The sequence below is a fragment of the Anas acuta genome, chromosome 2 (assembly GCF_963932015.1).
Source record: "Anas acuta chromosome 2, bAnaAcu1.1, whole genome shotgun sequence".
NCBI lineage: Eukaryota > Metazoa > Chordata > Aves > Anseriformes > Anatidae > Anas > Anas acuta.
Genome location: NC_088980.1, coordinates 103,780,748 through 103,806,490, shown reverse-complemented (window position 1 = coordinate 103,806,490; position 25,743 = coordinate 103,780,748). Strand labels below are relative to the sequence as shown.

General features: G+C 37.7%; 1 protein-coding gene across 2 annotated transcripts in view; it reads left to right on the top strand.

Annotated features, from left to right (window-relative positions):
* LAMA3 (laminin subunit alpha 3) overlaps positions 1-25,743 on the top strand; it is a 111,394-nt gene that overhangs the window by 23,905 nt on the left and 61,746 nt on the right. The window contains exons 8-25 of one of the 2 annotated variants that reach the window (XM_068671429.1): positions 260-378; positions 4,700-4,790; positions 5,806-5,937; positions 6,715-6,771; positions 8,064-8,105; positions 9,190-9,324; positions 12,085-12,219; positions 12,712-12,849; positions 13,358-13,404; positions 14,995-15,094; positions 15,620-15,672; positions 16,041-16,146; positions 17,939-18,038; positions 18,771-18,927; positions 22,268-22,400; positions 23,608-23,750; positions 25,177-25,277; positions 25,386-25,539. In XM_068671429.1, coding sequence (XP_068527530.1) covers positions 260-378; positions 4,700-4,790; positions 5,806-5,937; positions 6,715-6,771; positions 8,064-8,105; positions 9,190-9,324; positions 12,085-12,219; positions 12,712-12,849; positions 13,358-13,404; positions 14,995-15,094; positions 15,620-15,672; positions 16,041-16,146; positions 17,939-18,038; positions 18,771-18,927; positions 22,268-22,400; positions 23,608-23,750; positions 25,177-25,277; positions 25,386-25,539 — 1,943 coding nt within the window. Of the gene's footprint in view, positions 1-259; positions 379-4,699; positions 4,791-5,805; positions 5,938-6,714; positions 6,772-8,063; positions 8,106-9,189; positions 9,325-12,084; positions 12,220-12,711; positions 12,850-13,357; positions 13,405-14,994; positions 15,095-15,619; positions 15,673-16,040; positions 16,147-17,938; positions 18,039-18,770; positions 18,928-21,938; positions 22,078-22,267; positions 22,401-23,607; positions 23,751-25,176; positions 25,278-25,385; positions 25,540-25,743 lie in introns of both variants that reach the window. The other variant, XM_068671428.1, reaches the window with a different exon arrangement.

The window sequence follows — 25,743 nt, the reverse complement described above, 5'->3', positions numbered from 1 at the left end:
TATATGGTTTTGAAATGGTACAGCTGCTGTTGACTCTTCTGACAAACCTAGCAGTCCATGTTTTCCTCATGTCTAGATGATCTTCCCAGGTCTCTGGTGTGAAAATCTAGTTGCTGATAAGTAAAGACGTGCACTTGAGAACACTCCAAATACATGAGTGTATGTATAAATAAATACTCTAGGTTTCTTTCTCACTGCTGCTGCATTTCTAAATTCCAGCATCACAATGAAAGCTGACTTGGAATATTAACTTTTTCAGCCTGCAATTGCTATGGGCATGCCACTGACTGCTACTATGATGCTGATGTTGATCGGCGTCGAGAAAGCTTAAACATTCACGGGCATTATGAAGGTGGAGGAGTCTGCATTAACTGCCAGGTAAAAAGGTTTTGGTCTGTTTAAGTAATTATAATTTGAAGAAGTGTGTCCACGCTGATAGTTTGGAGGCTGACCAGTCTAGATAGCTCCATTCCTCTGGTATTGTTACTTGTACTCAAAGCAGGGAAAAAGATGTCTGAAAGTAATTTGCATCATACAAAGTAAAAGATGTCTGAAAGTAATTTGCATCATATAACATTGCTTGTTAATAAACAAATGATGCATTAATTATATTTACACTCAGTCCTGCATGATTCAAATAAAGCCACACAATACAACAATTAAATGAACTCTAAAAATCCCCTTTCCTGTTATGAACTCTGATGTTTCTCTGCTTAATAAAGGGAAGTAAAATTTCCTAAATAAAATACCGACTCAGTCCAGCTGGTTCTTTACTGAAGCAAAACAGAGAGCTCTGCCTCACCAGAAGGACTAAAGGAGGTCATAGGCTATACCAAGAAGGAAATTTTTGGTATTGAAAACATATGGAATTGTAGAAGGGACCTCTGGAAGTCATCTCGACTAGTGCTCCACTCAGACCAGCAATAGGTGCAAAGTTATATCAGTTCGCATGAAGAAACACCCAACTGAGTTCTGAGTATTTCTAAGGGTGGAGATTATGCAGTTTCTGAGTAATTTATTACAACACTTAATTACTTCCATGGTAAAGAGATTTTTGCTACTGTTCATTGGGAATTTCCCCGGTCGCATCTTGTGACAGTTGGCTTTTGTCCTGCTGTGTATGTCAGAAAAGGCTTGGCTCTGTTTTCTCTCTTACCCACTCCTGGGTAGTAGAAAACTGCTACTAGGTACCCACCTTCCTTAAACATCTCTTCTCCATCTCTTCTCCAACCAAAGCCATTTCCTGAGTTTCTCCTTACATGTCATGTGCTTCAGCCTCTTAACAACCCTAGAGACTCAGTTGGTTTGAATCAACAAATGTAAATTTGGAGTCAGAGACTTTACACTGTATGTCACTAATGAGTAATACATTATTGTAAAGAGAAGGAATGTCTCTCATTGTAAGGAACGTTTATACTAGTATGACTAATTACTTTCAGGAAAGATCATACAAGACTCTAAACACCTTGATTTAATCTTGGAGATATCTCTGCTTTGAGTGAGATTGGACCACTTGATCTCCTGAGGTGTCTTCCAATCTAAATTAGTCATTGTTTCAATAATCTCAGGGTTAAATGCAGTTAAATACTGATTTTAAAGATTGTCTTCCTTTTGTTGTTAGGTCTGTCTGATAACAAACAGCTGACCAGAATGTAATTCGGAGGGAAAATTACCATCAAACCTATACTCATATGACACCTGCATATAATGATTTGCCTATTACCATGCTGTGCATTTAAAATACAGCTGTATTTAAGCAACAAAAAAGGAGATGTCCGGTAAAATGTTTAGGGTGTTTTCCATCTTATTGCCACAGTATAAGATATTGTCCAAGAAGCAGTCAGAAGAGAGAATTATTTTTACTAGCATGAGTGAAATAAATGCTCTTTGTCTTCCAATTGATATTTCTTTGCAGAAATTGTTCATGCAGTCTGGTCATGTTTATCATCTTGGTCCTTTCTGTCAGTTCTTTGTTCATGAAAGAGCATTTTTCTTAAATTGCTTCCAGGATATAAAAGACCCAAATTAATTTAAATCTGTAAGTCTATGGGTCTATGGTTGTATGATTGATATTAGTTGTTTGTAACCTAATTTTGTGGGAGTTGTGCTAGATTAAATGAGTTTACCATAAATCTAATTATAGCATTTTTTTTATCAGCAAAATACATGGATTTTAATTTACTTTTTCTGCTTACGTCAGGGAAAAAAGGCAAAAGAAATGGATGCTTGAATGAATATTGAATGTGTCAGACAGTAATAGTATTGAGTATTGTACTTTTCACAGTGTGTCTTATTTTAACTATTTCACAGCTTCAGGAGCGAGAATAAACATAGAATCACAGCATAATTTAGGTTGGAAAGGAGCTCTGGAAATCGCATAGTCCAACCCTGTGCTCAAAGCAGGTCTGATTAGATCAGGCTGCTCAGGGACTTGTCCAGTCAAGCCTTTGAGCGTTGCCAAGGCTGGAGATTCCACAACCACTGATGGCAACCTGCTTCAGTGTTTGACAACCCTCATGATAATGTTTTCCCCATAATATCTATTTGGAAATTTCCATGTTCCAATCTGGGTCTGTTGCTTCTTGTCCTATTCCTGTACACCTCTGAGAAACCTCTCATTGCTCTTCACCTCCCTTGCTAATTTTAACTCCATGTGATCTTTGGCTTGTTTAACTCCATTATTATGGGCAGTGTCTTTGTGTTTCTCCCAGGTAGATTGTCCCTACCTCCAGCTTCTCTGTACTTCCTTTCTTAGTTTGAGATCAATCAGGATCTCAGTATTTATTCATGCTGGCCTTCTGCCTTCCTTGCTCGACTTTCTGCATATTGGAAAAGACAATTCTTGTGCTAAGGAGACTGTCCTTGAAAGTCAGCTAGCTCTTCTGGACTCCTTTCCCTTTCAGTGCGGTTTCACATAGGATCTTGCCAAGCAGATACCCGAACAAGCCCAAATCTGCTTTTCTGAAACCCAAGATTGTAATTCTGCTATTTGTCTTGCTTACTTGTTTAAGGGCCTTAAAATTCAGTCTCATGGTCGCTGCAGCCAAGGCTGCCCTCAGCCTCACATCTTCTATCAGTTCTTCCTTGTTTGTCGGCGTCACTTTGAACAGAGTATCTCTAAGTGGTTCAAGAGCCCTGGCATCCCAAAAATTCCCTTTGATATGTTCAAATTAATTTCTGGGTTGCCTGCACCCGGCTGCATTGCCCTTTCAGCCAATACTGGGGTGGTTAAAGTCATCCATGAGTACCAAAGCCTGTGAATGCAGGGCTTTCTGTAGCTGCTTAAAGAAGGCTTCATTTGCCTTTTCGTTCAGGCTCTCTGTAACAGACACCTACTGCAATATCAGGCAGGGAGGTTAGACCCGATGATGTCTTGAGGTCCCTTCCAACCCTTACAATTCCATGATTCTGTGATCAACTGGGCTGGTACATCCTCTGATCCTTACCCACAAGCTCTGCACAGGTTCATCACCTGCCCCAGCACCACGGAGAGAGCCAGACACTCTTGTGTAACCCCAGACCCAGACAGCGGCATCCTGCAACTCTGGGAGGAGTCCTACAGTCTTGAGCAGAGGTGCTGGGCCGCTCTGTGGTCTGAGTGCTGCAACAAATACTGTATCTCCACCTGCTGTGTGATGTGAGCATCACCTCCCCTAATCCAGCATTAGCCTTTCTCGGCAGCAGTTCAGATCTGAAGATGTTAGAGGAAGCTCCTGGCAGAGCTGGAAGCAGAACCCAGAATTATTGCACAAATGGAGAGCACCAACCACAAACAGCAACGTCCTGGGGTGCCCTGCTAATGAACTGCCCTGCCAGCTGCCCCATGAAGTCCTGTTTGCAGCCCTGTGTTGCAACACTCCCTAAGAAGGAAGTGAACAGCAAGTGGGAGCTGGGGGCAGGTGCTTGCTGCTTTTGTTGTTCCAGGGCAGGGTTTATCCTTATTTCTTGTCCCCTGCTTGTGAGACAAATTGGTCCACGAGAATGCCTTGTGACAGCTCTTTGCTCAACTTCTGGATGCCATCACCGCTGCATGCTCCTGGCACCCTCACCACAAGAGAGAGCTTTAGAGCAAGAGTTGAAATACTCTCAGGACTTTGTTCACAGGAGACATATTTATTTTTGCTGTGCTTAAATTACTTACGATGTTTTTTTCTGTGTGTCTGAAACAAGTTTACAGAGATGTTTGTTTTCCTAATGGTAGATCTGTTTTGTTCATTTTACTTTTGTTTCCTGTAGGCTGATCAGGTTTGGGTGTATTTTGACATTGCTGATTTTGGATAAAGGAGTAATATACAGGATGAGGAAAAATTAACAATGCAGTTGTCTGAATGATGTGCACACTGTGATAAGAAAGCCCTATAAAAATCAATGAATATCTGGTAATAGTGTAAAAGGGAATTTTATTCCATCTATTCCTAAAATTAATTTTTTGTTAAATATGTTATTTTCATAATGTTTTAAAGTTCTAATTCAGTTACTTTATGTGAGAATACCATGATTCAGGAAGCTGTATGTTATTAAAGTACACCAAATGACAAATGTTGTCTTTATTGCAGTAATATTATTATTTTTTTATTTTTCTGTGCCGATCCTTTCTTAGTTGTGTATAGTGACAGTGTTAAGGATGTTATTGTTTCTTAATTCTCCTTCCAAGTTCCCCTTTGTATCTCATATTCTCCTTTTGTTTTATTTTGCACAGCATAATACAGCTGGTATTAACTGTGAGAAGTGTGCAAAAGGTTATTACCGTCCATATGGTGTTCCAGCAAGTGCTCCTGATGGCTGTATACGTAAGTCCTTCTCTATTTGGCATCTTCTCATAGCGAAGAATAAAATGTCCAAAAGATGTCGGAAAATAACTGCAAACGACTTCCTGTGTTGCTTTCAACTCTTTTAATGATAATCTTCTCAACGTATGTGTCATATGAACCTAAAGCTTCAGACTAGCAGTAGGACAACGGGAGGAAGTAAGCCGTAAAAGGCTGTGGAGGAGGTAGGACCAGCTACACACCCCACAGTGAGCTGGCATGACCTCTGAGAAGCTGCTCTCATCTCATATCCTCATGACCCTGCTTCTCTTAGTTCTCTGACATACATATAAGGTATCTTTTGGCTGTTGGTCACTTAAAAATATTATCATATAGCTCCAAAGGTGATAAGGATGGCTACTTCTAATCTGTCCAGTGTTCAATTTAGCATCTATAGTATCTATAGATACTGTAGTATAGTATAGATCTATAGTATAGTATATAGTATCTAATAACTCAATAGGATGATGAGAAATAGAGCTTTTAAAAAAGATGAACAGAGTATAGGTAAGAATTGAGGATTAAATTACAAACAGGCTGACAGAACTTTGTGACAAGTAGGAGGAAGCTATGGTTTGTTGTGTTTGTCACAAGGTCAGCAGAGCTGTGGGAATGCTGCTATAATGTCATGCGTAGTGTGTAAGGGAAGGTGTTCAAGAGCATGGTGCTCCACCTAGACTATGGAGAGAGAAGGAGCAGAAGCCACAGAAAGGATAGATGCTGCAGTGCTGTGGAGCAATAACACGCAGCATTCTGAATTCTGAAGCAAACAAACAAACAGTCTAAGAAAATGGTGTAAATCTTACTTCTAAGGGATACCATAAAGATTAATTCTGTGATCTGGAGTACTCAGAAAATATGAAACAGAATTTGAATGTTAATTCTTTAAATAATGACACATTCACAACTGCAAATGACATTATAATGCCATTGTGCACTGCTATAGAAGGCAAATGAAACCTTTCCCAAAAGTGCTTATTTTCTCAAACTTGCTTAGCCTGCAGCTGTAACTCAGAGCACGCAGAGGGCTGTGAAGAAGGGTCTGGCCGCTGTTTCTGTAAGCAGAATTTCCAGGGAGAAAACTGTGAACGCTGTGCTGATGGTTTCTATAGTTTTCCATTTTGTATCCGTAAGTATGCAAATAAAAATGTCTGTTCTCCAGAATTTTAAACATGCTTTAAAGAGTTAGCTGTTTTAATTACAATGGGTTTGGTTGAACTGTTTGATTTGAACATCTGGTGTTTCAGATTCTCAAGCATACACATTCCAATAAATCAGTTGTCATAACACAGAAGGTAGTCTGGTCTACTTTGCAAAACAGTGGTTACTTGAAAATCAGATAGATTGTGTTTCATTCTTAGAATTCTGAATTCATTTAAAACATTCAGGAAGTCTAGAGTCTGTAACTCACTTGGACTAAAAAGTAGAGCATGACTAGTGAGAGATGGGGGAGAAAGTGGTTGTGTGTTTTCCTTGAGGCCTCCCAGGACTGGAAGTTTGTATGTCTAATAAACCAAGTTTTGGGGTTTTCAGAAGATTCTAAAATAATTAAAAATAATTCTAAAACGGTACCAGTGTAATGTTGGAAAGACCCTCCTGGCAGAGTATAAAGCTGTCAGCCATGAAGGAAGGGTTACAGCTTCTTTCGTTTTTTTTAAAGAAGTGATTGAGGGAAAAGTGTCAGCAAATCCAAAGAAAATAAACATGAGAAAAATGATGTGATAGAATTGCTGAGTGCTTCCATTTACTAAAAATGGCAATAGAATGAAATCTAATGCCACTGATTAATTTAAGATAAATTAATCATGCTCTTTGTATTGACAGGACAGACCTTCATTATCTGTCAAAAATTTTAGTGAAATAAATGTGTCTGTTTCAAATACACCTTATTTCTTTTGTTTTAAAGGTATTCCTGTATATCCTTCTCCAAATCCAAGCGATGCTATAGCTGGTGACATAATAGGCAAGTTCTTTTTGTTTTTCTTTTCTACCACTTTTTTTCCCCTGTGTCACAACTTTTCACTATTTTAGTAGTGCGTGTTCTTTCATGGAGATTTATGTAGTAGTTTTGACAGTGTTGATACTTACCTTTCAGAGAGCCTTTGTTCTTACCAGAAGTTCATCTTATAGTCTTGTTCATATTAAACAGTTTAGTGGGATACTTCCAGAAAGAGTTATGGATCAAAATAAGTTTGAGCCTCTGGCAAACATCTGCAGAAGAAGCTGACCATCCTGTTTGATGCCTGTGAATAGATCCATCAAGGCTTTCTGACATGTACAACTTGTCAGCTGCTTTGCAGTGTAAATCTCTTTCTTAAGGCTAATTGCCCTCTGTTTATGGACTTGCCTCTTGCACCTGGCGAATTGTATGTTGTGAAGAACTTGAATTTCTAAGAGGGCTACATATTTCTTATTTATCCCACTGCAAAGCTGTCTGAAATGCATAAAGTGATTCCCTTGGTGGGCTTTTGTATTTTAGTGTATATCGTTATACTGCAGAACTGAGACATCTCACAGCCAGTGCTAAATCAAATACATACTAGTAACGTACTTCAGGATTAATAACTTTAAAAAATCTAGCAACCTTTGTCATATCCTAAAAACAATGTGTTTCCCCATTATTTTCCATTAGTTTCATAGAAATGGAGTTTACACTGGCAAATGAAAGTGTTTTCTTCTGCGGATGTAGCAGACCCTTGGATATAAGTAGACAGTGCACATCCATTTATGTATCTACAAGTTCTAATTGTTTGCTTGAAAGAGTATGCAGTTGCTGTTACAGCCTACAAAACTTTAGTCTCCTGTAGCCAACTATCATCTTGTTTATATGGCATCAAAAATAATTGCCCTGGTAGGCCCCTGGGTATGCTCTGTTGCATGATTTCTTCTCTTGCAGTTTTTTAAAAAGAAGAAAAAAAATGCACTGATAAAACAAGTAAAAATAATCAGGAGTAAACAGATCTTAAGCCATTTCCGTTTTCAACAAGTAGCACCTCAATCTGAAGGCTTAGGAGAGGCAGGTATCTCTAAATGGAAGCTTCTGTGTCTAGAAGTTGTATGTTAGTTCTGGCAAACTAAACAATTTATTATTTTTAAACGAGATCTGCACGTAAGGGTCATATGAATAATTTTGGTGATTCAAGAGTAATAATTACTAAGTACTGATCTGTTTTTCCCTGCAAGAATACAAGGAGTTGCATGGTTTCGTGCACTAACTTCTTTTCCTTTCTTTTTTTTATTTCCTGTAATAACTAGAAGGTGGCTGCAAACCAGGGTATTTTGGCCCCCAGTGTCTGCGTAAGTTCCATAATTTCTTTTACTCTTGGAGACTGAGCCCTGGTGTAAATGCCAACATTTAGCTTCCAAGTGAAATGCCAACTCTAAGATTGTAATGCTGCAAATGTTTTCTTTACAAATGTGCTCTTCAGCATGCCAGTTCCACGGCACACAAGTTTTTGGTAGTGACTGTAATGGAAATACAGGACAGTGCAGATATCAAGCTGGATTTCAGGATTTTTCCTGTGATACCTGTGCGATGGCTTTTTTTTTTTTATGACTGCCAGAGTAAGCCAAAACATTCCCTTTCAGCAAGCATATTCAAAAATCCATGCTTATGAAATTCTTTTGCTATGGAGATGTGTTTATAAGGGAGTCTTCCAAAACTTACAGAAGTCAAAAAAGAAAATCTAGATGAGGAGTGATTCCTATCTAAAAGTGCCTCTATTACATTGATTGCTGTCTATTTTGTGATGCAGCTGTCGGATTGCAGTTTGAGAGTGAATTTAATAATATTATTCCTGATAAAATTTAGAATACCAATGGAAGCATTTCTGTTGCTTATCCTTTTTGGGGAGAAATTTATGTTTAACTTTAGTTTGCAACCTCACTTTCATGTATCAAGCTGCCCTTTCTAATCAATACCAGAGAACTGACTGTTTTTAAAGTATGTCAATTAATCAGCTCTATACTGCTGATCTGTACTGATGATTTTATTAACTGCTCCCTCCAGAGACTATAAATCCAAACCATAAATAGTTTAATTTTAGTCTTAAAAAAGACTGGAGCTACTTTCAGTAGTCAGCATACCATATTGATGCATCTGTCCTGAGTGGGGACAGGCTAAGTGTACTTCAACATTGAATGCAATAGTTACTTTAAGCCAGATTCTTTCTCTCTAATGGATTTTCCTTTATATCTCCCTCAATACTGAATTCTTACTGATGCTGGCGATCAATAAAAGCTATTATGAAACTAAATGAATGTGAGAAGAAGAGTTTGGTCCTCTTGATCATTGGGGAGTGGCTTTTATTTATTTATTTATGTAATAATAAAAGAGCACTTCTGCAGAGACTGCCTCTGAAAATTCTTTGCTTGGTTGCAGCGTGTGAGTGTAACTCAGCGGGTACCCGTCCTGAAGTCTGTGATTTTCGTGGAAGGTGTCTTTGTCGCTCAGGGGTACGTGGACTTCAGTGTGACAGCTGTCAGCCTGGCCACCACTCTTTTCCTGTCTGTGAAGGTAAGGTTGCAGATTACATGTATGTCATCAGACAGACCCCTGAGTAGGCAAGCTTTAATGCTTTTAAGGTACTGCTTTTGCAGGGGTTTAAGCCATGTTCACTGCACTAGGTGAGCAAGAGACTCTTCTGTTCCTTACAATGAAATCCTCATATATTTTCATTCTCTAAGCACTAATTCCGTGCATGTTTCTACAGTAGGAAATAATTACATAGTCTGTTTTCCCATGGGCTTTTTTTTCTTGGTCTGACTGTTTGATTTAGCTTCAGTTAGCACAGCTGTCTTACTAATAACCAAAGGATTTGAGAACTGTTTCATCGTGGAGGTCTACAGCAGCAGAGGATGCTTGACTGTTGGCAGGGAACTGGCATAGCAAAAACAGTAGAGAGGTGAAGAACTAATATACTTCTGCAGAGGATCTTTGTGTAGTACCTTGCACTCTGTGTGTTCTGTAAATCTGAAAGTAATTTTGCCCTTCACAGTGATTTTTCACATTTTGCCCTTCATAGTGACTTCTTACTAATTTTAACATCATATGGCAGGCCTTGTAATCATGAAACATGATTGATCTACATGGGGTTTCACCAGTGTATATGACACCAAGGACTAGCCTGCTTTTTATGTGAAACGAAGAGTGATCAGTACTGAAGAAGTATAACCTTGAAATGCATAATACTTTTTTGTGTGTGTGGAGAAGCCATCAAGTCCTATCTGACCCCTAGGTTTTGTCTGCCTTTGCAGTGAATGAGAGAGGGGCCCTCAGTCCTTGATAATCCTTGAAAATTCCTGTGCCCTCAGTAGCAGAGGGGTTGGGACTAGGTGGTCTTTAAGGTCCTTTCTAACTGAAACCATTCTACGATTAGTGAATTGTACATTCAAAAAGAATATAGTCTATTGCTGAATTTTGAAATATACTTTCCTATAGAGGGTAACAGGATTTATATAGAACATTATGACTAACTTTCTTCTTTCTCGTTATTTGTAGTTGCTGACTATAACAGTCTTCTTTTGGGCTTTATGTTTATGTCCGATGAATAGCCAGCAGAATTCTTTATGCTGTACAAAGATGTATTATGTTGTATTACTAAACACAATGGTTGGAATAAAGAAATACCATGTGACTGTGTCCTTATGGTCTGGAGTAGATTAACTTTTTAAAATTAAAAACATAAAATCAGGATTCTGCCTTGGTACACTCTGTTCAGTGGTTTTAAAATACGGTATTTTTCTTTTTTTTCTTTCTTTTCTTAGAACTGAATTAGATAGCAATCTTAGAGCAAATCAAACCCATATTGAGTATGTTTAAACTTTTAACACCAAAAGCTGAAAAGAGACATACAAGATTAAGAAAGCATGCAAGAACAAATTGTAAAACACAGACAAAATAGTTGAAAACACAGCCAGTGGGATTACTCAAAACTGCTGCAGTTCACAGCTTGTTCTATCAAAATAAGCTACCATTGGTTAAATTTAAACCAATGCAGCATACTGCAGACTGTGGTGGAAGATGAACAGTGCTACTCCTGTTTGGAGTTGTCATCTTCAGAAGGGAGGTAGCTTTATAATTTCTTGGCTACTGCAGCTAAAACTGTCCTTTATGGTCTTACCTTGTTGTACCATATAGAAGCTTTCTTCAACGGAGCAGGATCCAAACAAAGCCTTTAAACTAATATGATTAAAATGAGGAGGGACAGTGATTTAATATTCAGCTGGGAGGGGACTGTAGTGTTGGTGATGTCTTTGGAAGCTTTAGTGTTTGTATTGTTCTTACACAACTTGCTAGCAAGTCCTGTGTCTTTCCATGAAGCTTTGACGTAAACACAGCAAAGCCAGACATCCTTGGCTGCAGCACGAAGAGGAACCAAAATGGGGAACCAGGAAAATGAACATGCAACAGAGAGACAGTATTTGAACAGTGTTTGTTTTATATTCATGCAACAGAGAGACAGTATTTGAACAGTGTTTGTTTTATATTCGTCAGTCAGCTATTTGTCAGTCAAATAATGTAAGAGATTAACTGCAAATCTTAGCCTTAACTGCAAAACCCGTGGCAGCTGGGATTCCTGGACAGTTCATGTACCTATAAAATGTGGGCCTTTGTAACTTCCAGCATCGTTTCAACAAAACAGCACATCATATCTGTGATAAAGTTGTTAGCCTAAGCCAGTGATAAATCCAGGAGAAGCACCACACAGCTAGCTGTTACAGTCTGACAGCGTGCCTCACGTATCATGTGCAGATTCTTGCAGTGCACTGCTTGCCAGCTTGTAGAATTACAACAGGTCAGCAGTTTTTACCTTGTGCATCCTTTATTTGTCCATCATGAAGTTGTGCATCATTAACTGCTTTTCTAGTACATTTGTCAGCTGTTAGACCTAGCCTAGCTTTGTGGATGCTTTTCGTCAGAGGTTATTTTGTAAAGATGATGAGTACTTCTCTCATGGGACTTTTCTTTCCATTTTAAGATAGACTTCTCTTCCTTGTATGTGTATTTTGCAAGGAATCAAATTAAATGTCTAAGCTGTACATGGCATTGCACTAAGAACCTGATTATCAGTGGTTGAGGAGGCAATTACATTATAAGCATCTATTTCAGGATATTTATATTTGGCGGTGATATTATAGTTTGTCTGGATTCCTCCTGATTGTTTAACATTTAAAGGTGTCTTTGTGGCAAATTCTCTTTTAAATAACTACTTGTTTAGACATGTGTCTGTCAGAATACTTAGTGATTATTAATGTTTTTTTATCCCCCATACAGAATGCAATTGTGATTCAGTTGGCTCAGTGGACAGTATGTGTGGTCCCAGAGGACAGTGTCTGTGCCACAGGAACTTTGCTGGATTTAAATGCAACCAGTGTGCTCCAGGTTATTACAGCTATCCCAGCTGCTTGCGTGAGTACCAGCCTTTCCTCCTTTTACTGGGGCTTGCCATCTTATTGCTACAGTACAGAAGAAAATATATTCTCCCATATATATTGCCATCAAAAACTACCTATGTAAGCATGATAGTTTTATTCCTTCCAAAGCTGGCAACAGTGACACTGAAGATCAAGCCAGCGTCCAGGCTTCTTGGCAGGCACACACTCTGGTAACCCTACCTGGCACATCATCTCTGTTCCTGTTATCTATGCAAGTTGGATTAATGTAAGCATGGTAAACAATGTTGAGATGAAACAGATCATCTCAAACTCATAGATTCCACTCATAGGTGTGTGGACCCTGTGATTTGTTTCAAAGAAAAATGAAGGGCAGTCTAGACAGTGTTCAAAACCTCTGCAATATCAGAGTTTTGAAAGTTATTATTTCGTATATACAAGGTGAACTCTACTAATATTGTCAATGTGTTTTTGTTTTGTTTTGTTTGTTTGTTTTTTGGTTATACAGCTTGTCAGTGCGCTCCTCTTGGTTCTCAGCACAACACATGTGAGCCAACAGCAGGGCAGTGTGAGTGTCAACCAGGTGTTACGGGGAAACAGTGTGACAGATGCCTTTCTGCAGCCTACAGTTTCCCCTACTGTGAAGGTAACATTTGCGATAGAAAATCCTGCATTCAGTTCATATCACCCCCATTTTTATTCTAAGGTTCTTCAGGACATTTTGCTATGTGTAGTTTCATAGAAACGCGCTGAAGTGTGGGAAGGGAGGGACACACCAGGAGTAGATATTCGAGGATTTCGTTCATCTTTCTGTATATTCTCTGAAGTAAATTGTAAGATTAAAACCTTTTTTCAACAACGCCACAGAAGCTTTAAGAAAACATCTCTCAGTTGTAGGTTGGTGCTACATTTTTCCAAGTGACTACTTTGTATACCAAAACAATTAGTCCAAACTAGGCTAAATACATATTTGAACAATCACTATTAAAGGCTTCTTCTGGTCTTAAAGATTGAAGTAATTAAGTCACTTCAAGGTGACTATTAAGACACTCTTTGAAAGTTGCAGAGCTTACATTGTAGTTTTTTGCATTACTGTATTTCATAGCTCTGTTTTCAAAAGATCTTTTAATGTGTTTATTTTTTAATTCCTAAAGGAATCAACAGTGAGTGTGACCCTTCAGGTACTGTTGGTTCTCATTCTGTAAGTATTCTGTCTTTGCAGCTAGCAATATTCATAATTCGTGTATGGTCTGAGCCTTTGCTGAACACATTCACTCCATTGCTTAAGTGCCTGAAGTCTGATCATAATCTGTGAAAGAATTGCACAAGCTTATTTGCAGAGTAAGAGTGGAAATGACCTTTGTGTTTTATTCTTTGATCAAAACAAATGCAATTACCTGTCTAGGGTGGTGTTTGTTTTTTTGTTTGTTTGTCTTTGAATCTTTTTATATGTGGAATATGCATACTGTTTGTGTGTGCTTGGTATGCTAAAATGTTGATACATGCATGCAGGTGTGCATTTATACCTATGCATGCTTTGAAGACCTGGTTCTGGGTTGGTCCATTTCAGTACCAAATTATTTCCGAAAAAAATATATTTTAGTATTTAGTATTTTAACATCAGTAATATGCCAGTATTTATTATATTAAAGTATATACTAGCATTTTAGTATTGATATTAGTAATATACTAGTATTAGTAGTTAGTATTTTTATATTAGTAATATACTATGAAAAATCACAGATCAGAAACTGTTAAGTTACACTCCATATAAATGGGTTGCAAAGAAGACCCAGAAAATAAATCTGGCAAGTAGAAGAGGTAGGCTCAGGCATACATCTGTATTTGTCTTACAGCTTTTTTTAAAGTTGGCCACATGTAAACCAGTTACTCCCTGGAAACAATGTTGATGTGCCTGAGCAAATAACCCTGCTGAGAGACATCCATTCTCTTTTATGGAAAAGGATAGAAAAAGAATTAAGAAGAAAAGCAGAATTTACTATTATTTGCCTCTGCTTGTCCCTAAGAATAATGTGTAGAGGATTGAAAAGTCTCTGTTGCCTCAGAGAAATATGCTTTAGCTTTGTATAATTATTTTTTTCAATAGTTAATAAATGGAGAAGTGTAAGAAAATATGAAGAAGAGACATAACAGAAATTCTATCAAAAATTACCTAAATCAATTAAAAAAAAAAAAAACTCGACATCATATCTACTTCACAGAGCTGTATGGTACTATATGGGTGATTCAGAACATAAATTATCTAAGATTAAAAGTACAGAAAAGTTGTTGGTAAAAATAAAAAATAGAAAAAAAAAGTGTGTCGTTGCCATAATTAAAAACAGAACAAAACAAAAAAAAAACCACTAATATTAATGTTTTGAATCTGAATTAGTTCACTTTACCACTGTTGTTTCTACTTTGCCCTTCTAAGAAAAACAGAATGATAAAAGTAGGAGAAAATATAAAAATTAATGACTACTTTTAGGAAAAATTGTATTTTAAGCTTTACACAAAACTGTTAATGCTTTGGAGCAGTTATAATCAGGCTATGAAAGAACTGGAAAGTATGTTATGATATTTAGGATAAATTGGATATAGAAAAATGGAACAATCCTGTGCTGATAGTGTGAGACAGAAAAATTCAAGAAGTCTGAATCAGCTGTGGATTCCATGCTTTTGTGAAAGTCAGTAAGCTGCCTGAGTTGTTTATAATATTAAATTTTTCATAATACTAAAGAGCTGTGTGTTTTTTTATGAAACAGATGAATCAACTTCTTTCTGTCATTAGGGCTATTGTCAATGTCTTCAGCACGTTGAAGGTCCTACGTGTAGTAAATGCAAACCATTGTACTGGAACCTGGCCAAAGAAAACCTTGAAGGATGTACAGGTACAGCTTTAAGACACATTTCTTTGGGTTATGAAATACACTAAATTATTTTGAATATCGTCTTTGTTAGCTGTGGTGCTCAGTGATTTTAACAACTCATTAAGAACATGTTTTCACGTTACTTAAATTGAAAACCAAATTACTTATAATAGCAAAAGTTATTTTTAGAAATTAGACCACAATTTCACGAATGTTTGTTAGTGCTGTACTCTGACAGAAAGCAATTCTGTCAGAACACCCAGAAAAGACTGGTTTTGCTAGATGTAAATTAGGATACTTCAAAACACGTTAGTAAATTGCACATACACAAAAGTCATTCATTCTTCTTTGCTTTTTTTTCTCGCCTTGCACCAGTATCTATTTGTTGTTCTGAACCTTCCAGAGTAGAATCCACTTTGTTGTACTGACTCCAAATTGAGGACTCAAGATTTATTTATTTGTTTGTTTGTTTATATATTTATTAATGCAAAGTATATTGGAAAGAGGAAATGCAGATTATCTTTTTTTTTTTTTCAATCCGTGCAGCATGCCATTGTGATGTGAGTGGAACACTAAGTGGAGTTGGAGAATGTCGACAGGTGAAGTGAAATTATAAGGAAAACATTAATTCAATTTATTTTTGTAAAGATATGTTATTGTAACATAGTAAGATAGAAATCTTGGAATTCATTACTGCTTTTTTACACATGAAATTTTTACACATGAAATGACAGGTGATATCCTAGGGATGTATAAAAGTTATGAAATGTTTTCATCACCTTAAAAGTAGGGATTTCTTGTCTGTTCAGTAAAGGTGATAAATAACTAAGTTATGTCCAGATAAAATGTTTTTGTTCAAATTAGAATGATTTTCCTCTTCACAACTGGAGGGAATTCAAAGTATTGAAAGAATGAAGTTCTGAAGAAGATGCTGATGAAATTTTTGATGAAATTATTTTCTTCACAGGAAAATGGACATTGTTACTGCAAATCCAATGTTTGTGGAGATTCCTGTGACACTTGTGAAGCTGGTTATTATGCTCTTGAAAACAATAATTATTTTGGCTGCCAAGGTAAAAAACATTTCTAGCAGCAAATTTTCACATAACACAGAAGTATTTAGAATTCCACAGGTCATATTTTTAAAACGTAGTTTTGCACTATCACTTGTAATATGTACAAGTCTCAGTTTGAGCTGGATGTGTTATGTATTTGAAATCTCCTTCTTTGCCTTCAAAAAGGAGAAAGAATAGGGCAGACGTTAACCACTGTAGCTCCCAGAAATGTTGTGGCTCACTCACTTGATAAAATTTGTTCTTGTATGAGTTCATCGGCTTTTGCCTCACCATCCTCAGTGCCTTGTTTACCACCACCTGTCTGAGGTTTCTCCATCAAAGCGTGTTGTGAGATAGCAAGAGGAGCTGCTGAAGCTTGCCCAGCACAGAGCCAGTGCAAGCCTGGGCAATCCTGAGCTGTGTGCCTAGCCTTCATTCCTGCATTGTGCACCTCACTAATCCCTGTCAAAATCGAATACCCCACACTCTGAGAGGGTTTCAATGGAGTCAGAAATTAAAATGCAATGAAAAGTTTAATGTAGTACGTAACACCAAGATGCAGTTCATCCAGCAAAATATGTATGTATCATAGCTAAAGAGATTTCCAAATAAGATAACTGAAAGTCATTCCTTCTTTCACACCTTCCGCCAGGATACGGGGCTATGGAGGTTTGATTTTTTTCCTGCAAGTATTAGCTGTAAGATTGGTAGCTCTTTGTTCTGTTTAGTGGGTTTAAGGTCCTGTTAAGGTTCTGTTTAAGGTCCACTGGAATAAGAACTTAAAAGATTACAACAGCTTGTAACTTGATTTATTTTTAGTTTCAGTTCTGTTTGTGTATTGCTATAAACTGTGACTCAGGATGCTTTAAAGTACAGTCAGATGTAGCTGTGATATGGTGGAAGTGGTCATCACTCTGCCATGTGTTTTGAGGAGCATAGGACTACTTCAGTGGTTCCCTTTCTTCCTTGTCCTCCCTGTAGATTTGGGTTTGCTAAAATTATTGAAAGCACTTTCACTGCTTTTAGTGGGATTTACACCTGTACAAGGATGATGCAAGAGATTTACTTTTTTACTGATGTACTTATGGCAATCCTTTTGTGTGTGCAAAGTTTAAAAACAATGTCTAGTCTATCAAACAAACTTTTTGTGCCTAACTTTCAAACCAAAGATCTAATGAAATAGATCTGGCTTCATGAAGGTGCAAATTACTCTAATTCTCTTTGATTTCAGTGAGATTACTTGATGTGCTATAAGTATGTTTAGGAACAATCAACCTGTCAAGTCAGTTCTGAAATTCTTAACCTAGGCATACTTGTTCCTTAGTGTGATACATTATGCCTCATTATTAGAGGTGTCCCTTACTTTATGCCACAAATCCTGTCTCATATAGGAAGTCACTCAATACGGTTGTCCGATATCAGTTACAAATATGTGTATGCTCTTATGTAAACACATATGGTTTTCTTATGTTGTGATACCAGAATGGCTGTTCTGCAAAACTGTGGTCCAGCATTTAGTAAATGTGGCTTTTTACTTGTGATTTAAAAATAAAAAATAATAATTAAAAGGGCTTTTGTCATGTTACAAGCAGGAAAAACAAAAACAAAAAAAAGAAAACAACAAACATGAAAAGCCAGAAGTAATTGCAGCATATCCATGGGTGTTAACGTGTTTCAAAGAGTCTAAAGGGCTCCGGAAGGAGGAAATGAGTTGATAATAATTTTTAATTAGAGGAAGCGAGGTGTGTTTTCTGATAACCTTTATCACTTTTTCTGATGGGATATTTGGCTTCTGTTCTTTGCCTGGCAGGCTGTCAGTGTGATGTCGGAGGATCCATCAGTTCTGCGTGTGCTGAGCCCTTGGGTGCCTGCCAGTGCAGAGAGCACGTTGTGGGGATGACCTGTCAGGAGTGAGTCAGACTGCACATCAGTTCTTTGCTAGCTTTACACATGAAATTCTGGATTTGTTGATAAATAAGCTGGTAAACTGTGGTATTAGTTATACTCACTTCACCTGACAGTTTTTTTCTGTTACTTTAATGGGATTTTTTGCAATCACATTGTGTATATATCAATGTACCTGTATATATCAAAAGTTACATAAGGTAAGGTACAGCTGTAAAAGTTCTGGAAAGAGAATTCTCATTCCATCCATCTTATTTGCTGCCTGGAATTTATTAGCTACTATCAGGATTTCTCAGTGATCAGTAGATCGCTTCCCTTCCATTGCTTTATTCCGTTAGATGTAGACTATACAATGAATGGTAATTCTTTCAGATTACAGTGGTGAGTGGGCGGAGGATTCTTGCCAAAAAGTGTTGGATGTTGGGGTTATAATCAGATGACAAACTACCTGGAAATATCATAAATTCGTCAGGCATTTTTGGTTTACATAGCTGTGAAATGAAAAATCATATCAGAATCAATTTGCTTTAGCTGTTGAGTGACATGATTTAGGCACATTGCCTGAAATGTCTTTACTCACAAATAAATATCAAAGGTTGAATCAATGGTTATATTTGTATTTTATACTGGCAAGGATATCCAAACTGAAAATCAGAGCAAAAAATGAAAATTTGGAGGAAAAGAATAATCCTTTGAATGCTTGTTCCTTTTTTTTTTTTTTTTTGTCTCCTTGAAAGGCCTGAACAAAACTATTTTTTCCCTGATCTGCACCACATGAAGTTTGAGATTGAAGATGGAACTACCATCCAGGGAAGGGGAATTCGGTTTGGCTATGATCCTCAGGAATTTCCTAACTTCAGTTGGAGAGGATATGCCCGGATGTCTTCTATACAAGTAAGCTGGTATTTTGCTCAGGGCTTTGGGGTGAAAACATAGATGTATGATATGTATGTCCCTGTTGTACTGTTATGTGTGGACAAGGTCTTGGAGGAAACAGAAAGGACAGGATATCACTAATCTGAACACTTTGGCACTGTATCACTGTTTGGATTAGTTACTATTGGCATTATTTAAAGTTAGTCATTGCTAATACAAGTACGTGTTCTTCAGAGACATTCAGAAACTACAGAGGTCATTTTGTTTTTCTTTTTTGGGGGGAAGTTGTTGTTGGCTTTTTCTGTTGTTGTTTTTTTTGTTTTTTAGGAATACATTTTGCTGTAGGTTTAAAGTTAAGAACTGGTAGCTTTAAAGTCTCTATGACTAAATCCAGAAATTGTTATGACAAGGACAGGAGAAGATTGATGTTTGGCTAAATCACTTGATTATAGAGTTCCGTAGTAGTCTGTGTTAAGATTTTCAGGTTTCATCATAGTGCCGTGGTGAAGCCTTCACACTTGCAACTTGTATTGGGCAAGGAGGAGAAAGTCTCCAATTTATCAGGAATGATACCTTTACAGCAAACAAGAAAATGTGTGATTCAGTAACACAAGATGCGAGCAAGAGTGTTTCAGCAACATTTATTTTAGTCTCATGATTGTTTACACATAAAGCAAAAAACAACAGAGGGAATAAATACATTGCAGGAATTGCATAGCATAATTTAATTGTATAAGAAAGGACCTGTTTGACTTTGGACTGCACTGCTGAGCAAATGAATCAAAATTTGAAAAGAGTAGATTTGAGCAATAAATGGGATTTGCTCATTCTTAAAAGTGGTACTATGATATTTGTAGTACTCTGATGCTGATTAGATTTTTTAGTCCACAGATATAGTTGTGTCCAGCCTCTGTAACCTGTCCAAGGACCAATGGGTCAACTACAGACAGACATAAGCACATAACTGTTGTGCAAGTATAGTGATTTTCTTTCTGTTCTTTGCTTTTCACTCTTTCCTCTTTGTTGTTGTGTTTTTTTGTTTGTGGTTTGTTTGTTTGTTTTTGTTTCTTTAATCTCAAAGACAATTTTTTTTCTTTTTATTTTTTGGCTTTTTAGAATTACTCCACATTCACAAATGAAGGCAACTCTTTGGAAACTGTACTTCTGTAAATTGCTGCTTTCTAACTCCCACTAGGCATTTTGTAAAGAGGTAGTGAAAAGGTTTAGTTTCTAACCCTGCTGAAAGTGCGCCTTACTTTGCTCATCTGAATAAATCTTTTCATTCATGTAAGTAATTGCCAGATCCAGGCCCTCCACAGTTAGACCCTTGCATAGATAGTCTTCATTCTTCATAGTCACATTCTTCATTTCAAGAAACTTTCAGAATTTTCACGTAGCTTTTTTGTGTCTTGCAGGGCCCTGAAATACTCCTGACATTTCTTTTGTGGAAAACAAATTAGCATTACAATATCTAACACACAAAAGGCTAATGTAAAAACTTTTTGTGAAAATATTTCAATACAATTAAAAAAACAAAGGAACAACAAACACGGGTGAAATAAATAACCCATGAGTAGTGCCCTATGCTGCTGTGCTTCACCCATGCTGCTAACATGGGGGTCTGGTAGACTGAGAAGCTAACAGTTTGCCTGAGATTTTAAAGCACTGGCAAGAGCTGCCTAGGTTGGTGATAGAGCTCCAAGAATAAATTCTCCTCGCTTCCTGCTTTTTGCTTGAAATTGAGGAGTGACATCTATTCCTCCCTCATTACTCATTAATGTCTTCTTTCTCTTCACCTGTGTCTTCTAGACTTCCCATAAAAGCTTAGAAACCATTTTGTGATACTTTCTGAGACACGTTGCTTTATTTCTTTCACCTTTTCTTTTTTGTTCCTATCTATTTTTCAGGTATTCCCTCAATGCCTGTCTTTTCAGCAGTCATCCTTCAACAGTTGCAAAACCTTCCCCCATGTGTCTGTGTTTTGTGTTCTGGTCCACTGCTCTTCTGCAGTCACCGAGATCTTAGCCATTTAATCTCTGCAGATCTCTCATCCGTATCATCTGTTATATATCTGTCTTTGCTTTCTGCATTGCATTTCTATTTAGAAAGAGGAGGTCTATGATGATGACAGAATTGAATAATATGCTAACTAGCGTGTGCGAGCTGGCACTCTGGCATTTATTTTAGCTTTTATCAGTAAGAGAAAATAGGGCTTTGTGCCCCATTCTGACAGGTTTGCAATTTAGAAAATCTGTGAGCTTTTGGAGATGCAGAATGGACCATAGTGGTAGGGAGGTTACTGTACCAGAAGCATCTTGGCATGGGACCGTGAGTGGATTATGATGGGTGAACTGGTAGGATTTGGTTTGTGGTGGGAGCTTTATGATTTAGGATGGAAAGGAAGAAGCCAAACCCTTGAGACTGCACAAAGCCTATTTTTTTCCTAATCCACCAACCTTTGAACAAGTCTCTGCTGATACTTTTGCTCTGCAACTAAATGGGGGCTGTGTGAATTCGTTCTCCTGTGGGCTTACTGCCAGTCCAGGGTTGATGTGAACTGTGTGGTTCCAGAGATGTCAGTTCAGCCCCAGGGCAAAAGAAGCATGGTATCACATCTCTAAGGCAGCGAGGGATCTGGTGGAGGAGCAGAAGTTGCAGTGCCAGTCGGAGATGTCTGCGTGCTGTGGAGCATTGTGTTATCTCAGACTAAGATCAGTGATTCCGGCCCTTGATACCTTATCTTTCCCTGCACGTGCAGGGAGAATACCAGTAAAATACTGTCCATGTTTCAAGGTGCAATATCAACATGCATATTAGTTAAGATTCCATGTGTTTCAGGGTAAGTTATTATTCAACAAGTGTTTTATTTTACAGGAGATTTTGTTCCATGTTCTCGTGTAAGCTGCTGGAGCCTTTCTTTTCTGTTATGGAGTATGTCTTTTGCCAAATGGTTTTTCTTTCTCTGGGTGCTAGTAACAAATAATATACTTTCCTTTCCTCCTTTTTCCCTTTCTTTTTATTTTTCCCAGCCAGAGGTGGTTGTACCTGTCACTGTGGCTTCCCCTAAGCTCTTCCACCTAGTCCTCCGCTATGTCACCCTGGGTTCAAAAAGCTCTAAAGGGAAGATCTCAATTGCTGAGGGAAAACATTTTGGCACTAACTATACTTGTAAGTGAATTAATTTTCTCACTAGGCTTACCTGTCTTCATCTGTCATACACAGCATTGCCATTCCAGTGTATACTTGTCTGCATGTGCATTTTTCTTGTAGGCATTTAGTCTGGTACTTGCATGGCTTCTAACTGTTCCTCTATCCAGCACTTTATGGCTGTTTTTGTTTATTAACTTCAATTTTTCAGAATGAAGTGAGGATAACTTTGAATGTGGAAAAATCAAACCACTACTTATTTCGCATTATCCTGAGATACATTAACCCTGGAGGGGAATCGTTACCTGGCCGCATATCTGCTTCTCAATCTCGGCCTGGAACAGGTAGGTACAACCCAACGGCACAGCAGATCAGATGAATGTTAGATTAGAGAAGCCTTTTCAGGAAGCAACTAATTCGGATTTGTAATGTCGCTTAAAATGCATTGCTTTTAACAATGTCAATGCTCTTGTGCTTTTCCTAATATATTTTCCTGTAAATGATGTGTCTGTGTTTGCATGAAACTTCTGCTAACAGTAGTAATCAACATTTGTTTTTTAAACATTTGCCAAATTCAGGGCTTTCGGTTCTGTACTCGAAAGATTTGAACTGTGTGTTTTACGAAGCTTTCGAAGAAGGAATAACAGCATTTATCTTGGTTTAGTTGCCTTTAATATTTCAGTTTAAAGGTGACTTCTGCCTTCTTTCCATGAATAATGTTTATTTAATGATGAACCCAATCCACCAAATTAGCTCTGATGACAGACCTCAACAACATATCATGGCTTGGTCCCTGGTAAAAGAGTACTCTATATAAGTATATATAAGTACTCTGTATAAGTACTCTATATCCTTGGTATGTCTCTGTCATTCAAGGATATGTTCAGCATTATCTCTTACGATGCCTATTAGTATCACACTGCGGGGAGTCGATGGCATTTAGTCATAGATCCTTCAGTAATTCGGAGAAGACAGAACTGAAGACACGACAGGTACCTCTCAGCAGAGGGGTAGCAGTTTATAGTCAGGACTGGCTTACATTGCTGGGGAGACAGGAAACCAGCTCGCAGAACAAGCTTTTGCCTTTGTCCAGAGGCTTTCAAGAGGAAACCTTCGCTTTTCATAACATATTAGATGCTACAGAGAACCTCTGGTATTTGAAATATACAGCTGAAAGTTGCATGAGAACAGGCTTTGTGTCAACTGAAGATGTCTTAAGTCAGTGGAGAGAAATATTGAATGGAAAATAATGGAAGAGGGAAGTGAACATTCAGAATAATACAAAACTGGCCATTACAAGGGAAAAAGTCTTCTCTTCTGAACCAATTTGCTCAAGACTAATGAAAAACAAGATGACAATAATTACACAGCTCTGTAGCTTACTTACAGTACATATTGTCAGAGGAGCATTGATCAGCTCCTATTACACCAAGTTTAGTGGATTAAATCTAAAGTCCAGTGTACCAACCAAGTAGAGACATTTTACTCAGTCCCTTATTTTTTATTATTTAAAAAAAAAAAAAAAACAAAAAAACTTTTTTTTTCTGGCAGGGGCTGCTCAGAGCAAAGAATTTGTCTTCCCACCCAGCAAGGAGCCAGCTTTTGTCACAATCCCAGGAAAAAGCTCCACAGAATCTTTCTCATTGGTTCCAGGAATGTGGATTGTCAGTATAATGGCAGAGGAAGTCCTCTTGGTAAGAAAACAATTGAAGAAAACAAGTGCTTGAAGGCTGTCATGATAATATTGCTCTGGAGTTGTTTGTCAGGAACAACCCTGGAAGCAATTGAAATTGCACAGTAGTAGTGAAAATAGTAGAGTGGCAGAATGTCATTATGAAAATATACAGTTCAGCCTCTAATTTCACTTTTTTTCCCTTCTCTGACTTCCATCTGCTGTAATTTTTCATGTGCTTACAGACTTTCAGTCTGTTCAGAATCTGTACCTTCAAATGTTGAAGTAATATTAATATACAGCACAATTGGTTGAGCATAAAAGCTCATAGAAATCAGTAATTCTTGCATATCACATAACATAAGTAAAGCTTTTTATCCTCCCATCTTTACTCTCCTTCCACTTACTGAAAAATTTTCTGTGACAACTGTTGTGAGTTGCTATAAAAAGACAAAGTCTTTGAGGTGAGCATTTATAGAAAACCTTAAAGATGCATGATCACAAAGAAGCTGTACTGAAATTCTTATGTATATAATATACGTTTAACAAGTAGCCGATATCTTTAGTCATCAACCCTGGGGCTCTGTTAAATTTATGGAACGCCATGTAGAATGTTACTAAAGAGCTTGCAGCGTATTTCTTGCTGAAAGTGACAGTACTATTGTGCCTTTTTCTTTAACACCTTTGAAAAGGAATTTGTTAATGATCTTAGCCTAGTATGTATTCATAAAAGAAAGTTTTTATAAAAAAACTCCACTCTTTTAAGTTGAAAAGGCAGAGCAAAAATATACCAGCTTCTTGAAGCACAGGTTAATAGATGATGAGGAATATTTTTATGAAGTCACCTGGGATACATGAATCTCCCTTGCAGAGTCAAACACAGTTGAGCTGTATGCAGGTGAATAGCCTACATGGGTGAAAACTGTGCAGAGCCAGCTGTGTATTACCAAGCAGCACCTGTGCAATGCAAGCTTATACAAACTGATTCTTTTTTCCACTCTACTGACTGGGCCATTTGGCATATAAAGCAAGAACAACTTTGGGTTAGAAGATCTGTGTTTCTTAGCTTTAAAGCTTAAGTAGGAGGGGCCTGTGCTTTTAGATTCAGATGCTCTGGACTTGACAAGTCCTGCAAGGCACAGATGTAGTGGGGAACCTCCTTTATGAGCACCATCTTGTACAACACATGATGGGATAGTGGATGCAGAGTTTCCCCGCTTACAAGGCAGCTGCCTTCAAACTGTCTCTGTGAAGATATAAGCATTTACCATGACGCATAGGGATGTTGCTGGCCCATACAGCAACAAAAAATCTCTATGTGTATTGCAGATATCCTTCATAAAAATTATTTGTGTGATTGGTTTTGTGCATTGCTACATTGTGAATGTCTGGAGAGGTTCCTTTTTTAATTTTCTGCATGGTCTTGCATTTGTTGTATTTGTTCCTAGGATTATATGGTGCTGTTACCTAGTGATTATTATGAAGCATCCATCTTGCAGATACAAGTTACGGAGCCTTGCACCTATCCTGGACGTATTTCAACAGAGAAGTCAGTATCTATGCCACAGAATAAACCATTGCTTTGGATTATGTTGTTATTATACTGCTGCAATTGAAAGCAATAATAATTCTGTGTTGTGTTTTTGTTTTGTGTAAGCTGCTTGCTCTATCAGCATTTGCCACTGGGCAGATTTTCCTGTGTCCTCGGTTCAGAGGTAGCATATTACAGACGTGGGGGAGAATACAGAAGAATACCTCTTCGGCAGCCAACTCCTGATCAACCAGTGATGTCCCATATCAGTGGAAGAGAGGTGAGATTCCTGCATGCTAATCACAGTTGCATCTGCACTATTAACTACAAAACTACTGGACTGAAAAAACAGTGGCAGGTTCATGGTTCAGAATTTGCAGATCTGTAGCTCATCCGTAAAACAGGCTGTATACTAAGTTCTATATTTTATACAGATCCATATAAACAGATCAGTATTCGCAGATGTATAACTACGACTAGAGAG